This window comes from Pygoscelis adeliae, unplaced genomic scaffold, assembly GCF_000699105.1.
Source record: "Pygoscelis adeliae isolate BGI_AS28 unplaced genomic scaffold, ASM69910v1 Scaffold9, whole genome shotgun sequence".
NCBI lineage: Eukaryota > Metazoa > Chordata > Aves > Sphenisciformes > Spheniscidae > Pygoscelis > Pygoscelis adeliae.
This window is the reverse complement of record NW_008825557.1, coordinates 1,998,405-2,005,041: the sequence shown is the minus strand read 5'-3', so window position 1 is coordinate 2,005,041 and position 6,637 is coordinate 1,998,405. Positions and strand designations below refer to the sequence as shown.

The window sequence follows — 6,637 nt, the reverse complement described above, 5'->3', positions numbered from 1 at the left end:
TTTCACTTGCATTAGTGTAATTTTGGAGCACCTCCCCAAACTATACCAGTGTGAAGGGAGAGTCTGCCCACTGGCTCCCTGCTTTTTGGTCAATTTTTTTATTCTCTTTTTTTATGGCGAAGGAGAAGGCAAATGTAAACAGGAGGATGGGGTTTTGTTCCTTTCTTTTTTTAAGATTAAAGTAAATCGGGTGATATCACACTGATACAAAATTGCTGCCCATGTGTATCTTCACTTGCAGCTACAAAGCACAGAAAGAATGCACCGTTGAAGGAAAACAAAATAAGGTTGACTAGTCCTATTATCGCTCCCAACCAAAGCCTTGAACGCTGCTTCCTTCAAGCAGCTGATGCACAGATCTGCTATACAGCATCAATACAAACTCATTTTGTGACTTCTGAGCAAAGGGGCAAGGTTTCCTTCTAGAAGAAAGACTAAAGTAATGAAGGCTGCAGCAATGCCGAAAGATCTTATTGTGTTTGTCAGGCAAGACACTAGTGTGGAAGAATCCTGCACAACAGTCAAAGACAGCTAAGGATTTAGTGGCAAGGAGGAAAAATTGCACAATTTACTGACAAGCTCGCACAGTGCTCTCATAATGAATCATTCATATGCATGATCTAATTTTTCCTAGCGATGGGTGAACCGGGTCAGAATTAAATAAGAAACATTTTCACGTTCTCCAAGAGACCCTTTCATCTGAAACTTATAACTATGTGTTGTTGCTTTTTAAATAATGATCCAATGTATAATCCCTGAATTTCTCCTTTCTTACTGCAGTAAGAACACTAAAGCACCAAAATGTCATGATAAAACATCTCAAAAGATTTCTCAGTTTTGCAGATCAAAAAGTTTAGATAATTAGCTAAACTTTACAGTGGTTATACAAGGCAGTGTCCTTGACATTTGAAGAGCCCCTGCTCAGTAAATACTCTGAGCAAGTGGGAGTGATCAAACAGATAGGACTGGAAAGCAGAAATGTGATAATGGCTTGCAATAGCTTTGCACAAATCAGTTATGATCTTTCCATAAAACAGATGCAGTGACATTTGCTACATTAAGCCTACTTTAATGACTCCTGCACAAACAGCAAAACAGAGCTCAAATAAAACACATCAGAAAGCACCGTACACTTTCACAAAACCCACTCGGTGGGTTACTGGTATTACAGACTGCACTGAAAGAAAAAGAAATCAAGAGTTCTGCTATACACTGTGCAAGTACAGAATGAAGCTGTTTGGTTTACAAACACCACTAGACAGAAAAGCAAGTAGAAGGATGCACTCTCACCTTTGTTTCACAGAACCAAAGACAGGGCAATTAAGTGGCAAAAGCAACACACAACAGGGATGGAAGCTGAACGCAGAACACCAACCTCAATCCAGTGCTTTAGTCATTAGAACACGCTCCCTTCTTTGCAATCAGCTTCCATATAGTAAGTAGGAATTAAGATGGCAGCAGCCAGGCACCATCACGCTCCAAACATAGGATTAAGTGATGTATGCAACTTGCTTAGGCAACTGACTGTCACTGGCTTGAAAGTAAACACAGCACCTTAGAATCCCAATTTCCTCCTTAGCCCAATACCACCTTCTTTGTCTGGCTTTAAATGGAAGTCTTAAGATTACTTCACCTCTCCATTTTTTAAATATGTAGCAGACTGAACTGTATTCAGCAACACTCCTTGTGGGCTCCAGCTGAACTTGTATCTCAGAGGACTGTCAGAGTGCTCTGGAGCTGGTAGGCCACCGCAGAAAGAAGTGTAGGATACAACCTGTCAGATTTATCCACAGGAAAGAAACAATGAAGAGAAGACAGACCAGGATGCAAACAGTACAGAGCTATCCCCATTAGCTCTTAAACTTTCTGCTGATGTTATCCCCCAAATGGGCCAAATCTACAGTAAATGGGGAAACCAAAAGAATTTCACTGAGCAACAGTGTCAAGCTGTCACACTGCAGGCACTGTCCGTAAAGGAGAGGAAAACAAAACATACACTGGGACAAAGCCATTTTAGTTGATGGTCTCACCAACTGGATTAGTTGGCACCAAATTCCAAGCATCAGAAAAAGTAAGGTGTCCAGAGTACGTTACACATCAGTGACATGCCCAAAAACTGGGTGGTGTTAAAGGAACAACTTTACTAATAAAATCTTGGCAGAACTATGCACTACCTGCCAACCTTACCGTAGCACCAACTTCTTTTGCCTTGTCAATACATTCCATCGCCAACATATGGTCAAGACCAGGATCCAAACCCATTTCGCTGATAACTGTAATACCAGCAGCTTCTACGCTAAAAATAACAGAAATGCAGAGCTGTCAGAATATTCACTATTACCGGCCTTTTATTCAGGAAATCTGTCCAACAAAGGCCCAGTGACCTTTCCCCGACACAGTAAATTCTGGGCTCTGTCTGCAGCTTGTGGAAAAAAACAGAAGCAGGTGTTAAAACCTGAACAGTGACAATTGTCTAAGAGTCATTCTAGCCTTGGTTTCTCTTACTTTGCTGCAACATCTAGGGGCTGGTGGAAAAAGACATTCCTACCAGCTACTCCATATCCCACATTCTCCTGGACAGTGCTATAATGCAGGAAGGTAGTAATGCAGAGGACAGCACAGAGCTAGTCATAATTGCCCTAAACAGCTCCTGCGGGGGAGAGAGATTGAAAGGCCTACTTTCCCAAATTACAAGCATTTGGGTTTTCTTAACAGTTGCCTACACTCCCAGAGCAGCTCTCTTATCACCACAAACTGAGGTGATTTATTTTATTTTCAAAACCACTTTGTGTTTTGACAAATGAGAAGTGGTTTGGGTTTTTTTTTTGAGAGCATGATATGACCTCTTGGCATCACAGCAAAAAGGGGAGGAGAAGCCCCTAAACCTCCCTCATTGTCTGCAATACTGGTTCTCTACCTGTCTAGCTTTCTGTGTTTTATCTTTTGTAGAGACACAGCATGTACAATTCTCATCTCACTCACTTTAATTCACTTCAGAGTTTCCAGTACCGTGACTGAGAGGAGCACCTAGGTGAAGTTCCATGCCCAAAACAACTTTCAATCATATAATAAGTAGGACAACAGAAACATTCGAATAGTTAGAACTGTCACCGGTTTGAGACTAACATAGTGGGCCTGTCCAAAAGAAGGTAGCGTGAAGGAAGATATTACTGTAGATACAATAAACCAGGAATGAGTTATTATTAGGGGAATGCGAAGGGTGACAAACAAGCTTGCTGTCACTGGCAGAACAGGACAGCCCAGCTGCTCAGCTTGAATATCAGCCCAGCTGAAACACCCTAACAGGTTTGAAGGGAGAGGGGAAGGCACATTAACATGGAGTAAGACGGGGCATGCAGAAAAGTACGTTCCAGTGTTTAGAGCACTAGTCTGACCAGGCTGGGGTATGCACTCATTTCTCCGCTCTGCCACAGCCTCCACATGCAATTTTGGGGAAAGGTACTTAGTCCTCCGTCACAGAAAGGGAAGGAGAAAGAATGCAGAAAACAGTAATTCACAATAAGCATTGCAGGTGGAATGGACTGCAAAATATTCAGATAACACACGAAAGAAGGAAGCAACACCAGGGAGATGCCACTCTCATACCTACCTCTCCTGGAGTTCTTTCATAGCTGGTGTTAAGTAGCTGGCTGTTACCAAGTTCACTTTGTTGTCAATACATTTCTTAGCAACCAAAGGATGTGCTGAATAAGGCAGCAAACTACAAACGAAGGAGAATTATGCAACATCAAAATCCAGCCAGTTACTTATGCTGTCACTGGAAAGACACTCACAAGTGGTTTTTGTATGCCTACAAAAGAGCTCAAGTAAATGCAACAGTCATACTTGCCTTGCCCTGAGCAGTTTCATACCTACGTAAGTGAAATGCTACCCTATCAGAAGAGTATTGCTGTATGCACTCAGAACAGGGCGCAGGATAATAGCGGAGTCATTCTTTAGACAGCATGTTTTGTCACACTTCTCTGTAAAAAACAAACCACTGACCTCTTTTCAAGGCCATCTTCTAAACGGGCATGCTGCAGGTTTAGAAGATGCAAAACTGTAAAACCATCCTTGAGAGAGCTTGCATTACAATGATCTTACTGAATTACTTTGGGAAAAGCGTGCTCTACATGGAAAGGAAACAACACTCATGACATCCATGGCAAAAGGGACAAAATGGCAAGGACTGTGAAGTCATTTCCTCCCCTGTTTCAATACCTGGAAAGAGATCTTTTTTAATGGGATATTCAGGAGAAATGACCAAGATGTCAGAATTTTGCCTCCGCTTGCAAATTTGATCCCAGGAACACATATGCTGGTGGACGCAACTGGCCCCTCACACCAAGGCGGCTGTCCACGTAATTGGTGAACGCTTCTAAAGAGATGCTGCAGTCAAAGCCCCTTTGAAAGTCCTGATGACCCACTACATGAGAAGGCAGTGGCCAGTTACAACTATTTACACACACAAATATGACGCCAGTTCTTGGGCATTAAAAAAAAAAAGTTACCATGTTGATTTAGGTCAGTGAACTAGGAGAAAGAAGTAGCATGACTTAGGGTTGAGCCTATCATGTTTTACACAGAATTCTGACCTGATCACAAGGTCATGTTTCTTCACCAAAGAGGACAGCTTTTCCTCGTGCTTAATGACATCGATATGAACTGAAGTAACGTTGCTGTATTTTTTCATCAGTTGTTCAAGTTGTTCCTTCATGACAGATGCTGTTTTAAAAGTAAAACACATCAACTGTTACCTAAAAATGAAGGTAAGTCCAAAGCATTCCCATGTATAATTGTGCTTTACACACACTTACGTTTTCCCAAAGAGAAACAGTTGCATGGATGTTTTCCTTCACTAACAGTTGAAGAGAAATCAGGCATAAAGCACCTTACTTCCCCTAAAATAGTCAATTTTATTATCAATTGCCAATGTCAGGCCATAGCAGCTATAACTCAAGAACAAGAATCTACAAAGAATACTTACTCTCAGAAGCAAAGAATCACTCACTGCTAAATTGTGTAACGAGAACAGACTTATAACCAATTAGCAACTCTGTGGGTGTACTTAAAATTAACAAAAGTTTTAACTGCAGTTTTCCTATCAGCAGACTAGGTCAACACAAATTATTTATGCAAAACTAGAAGTCATCTTCCTTCTTTTCCACTCTATGAAAAAGTAGGTCTAGAACATGAGATAAAGGACTGTTAAATCTGTCTTTGTGCAGCAGGACACCCCAGAACCCACTGGCTCACTTGCATCACATGCACGTGTCCTGCCGGCATGGTTTTCTACAGCAGCACTGTCTACATTTGCCAGATAACTGAGCATCTACATGGTGGGAAAACAAATAAACTAAACAGAAAGAAGCACACATTCACACCTAAGTGTTTTTTAGAGAGAGGGAAAAAAGTCTGCTGAATGAATGCATCTCTTACGCAGAAATCTGTCACAAAAGTGCCATTAACTAGTTACGAAAACCCAACACTTACTATAGGGTAGGCAGGGTTGTGATCCACCCCAAAAGCATACTCCCATGTCTTTAACTCTGACCCCTCATAAAAACCTGTGGCAAGGTATATTCTAGGTTTTAAACACTCTTTGCTAAGTGTCCAAACGTACTGAAAAAGACATTACAAAGTCTTCAAAGAACAACTGACCAAACCACTGGTGCAAGGATAAAAGCAGATTCTTTTGGAATCCTTAGATTATCCTGTTACCTTGGATCTAGAAGCAGATCAATTAAAGAAAGTGTTTGACGGTAAAGAATGTAAGTAACAGTCACACAAGAGGAGCGCTTGGATGTGTACGTTCAGGCTGAAGAAAAGTTTTAGAGAAAGATCACAAGAAAGAAGCAGCAAGAGCTGTAGTAAACACTTCTATTCATATAGGAGAAGGCGGCTCATCTGAACTAGAACAATAATCCTACCATGCGAGGCCTAGGAAAAATAAAATAAAGACGACCAGCAGAAAAATATAACAGCTCTATTACGCCCAGTCAAAAGTACCACTAGCCCATTCAGGCAGACCAGTATCTTTTTTTTTTTTGGAGATAGAGTATTAGTGGAAAAACTGTTGGTAGGGAGTCAAAAGGATCAGACAAATGAAAAACTTTACAAAGGAGAGAAAGAGAACCAAAGTTAGAGTAACAAGTAGGAACTCAATGACATCCCACATACAGCACTATGAAACCAAGCAGCAATTTTTCTTTTCCTTATTTATTTGGTGGACAATCACACAATAGACTTGATCTTCGTGCTTTAATTTGGGGGGGACATCACGCCTTGGGTTTACCAACCCTTACTTAAATGAGTCACCCAGTGGTCTGCTTGGCAGAACAAGGTGTAGGAGAAAACTAGAATGCCAGAAACTCGCATCATGGTCCTAGACGTATTAAATACTATTGGCATTCATGATCTCATCCTTGCAGGTTTAAAACTTCATGTGAAACAGAATAATTAAAAAGCATTGAAACAGGCAGAAGTTTTGTTCTTGCTCTGACTTTCACACGGAAATACAGAAAAGGCATGCCTGGTGCTTCCCAATTCAGTGAAATACTGTGTTGCACTGACTCTTGAGGGAAGATTGCAATGGAAAAATTGTATGCCCAATGTGTTTTAAAAGTAAACTGGTTTT

General features: G+C 41.1%; 1 protein-coding gene across 1 annotated transcript in view; it reads right to left on the bottom strand.

The window, feature by feature from the left end:
• The window catches only part of AASS (aminoadipate-semialdehyde synthase), a 29,663-nt gene that overhangs the window by 9,321 nt on the left and 13,705 nt on the right, over window positions 1-6,637 (bottom strand). The window contains exons 14-17 of the mRNA XM_009332272.1: window positions 4,596-4,725; window positions 3,611-3,721; window positions 2,188-2,296; window positions 1,634-1,774 (exon numbers count right to left, since the gene is read on the bottom strand). Of these exons, the coding sequence (XP_009330547.1) occupies window positions 1,634-1,774; window positions 2,188-2,296; window positions 3,611-3,721; window positions 4,596-4,725 (491 nt within the window). The remainder of the gene's footprint in view (window positions 1-1,633; window positions 1,775-2,187; window positions 2,297-3,610; window positions 3,722-4,595; window positions 4,726-6,637) is intronic.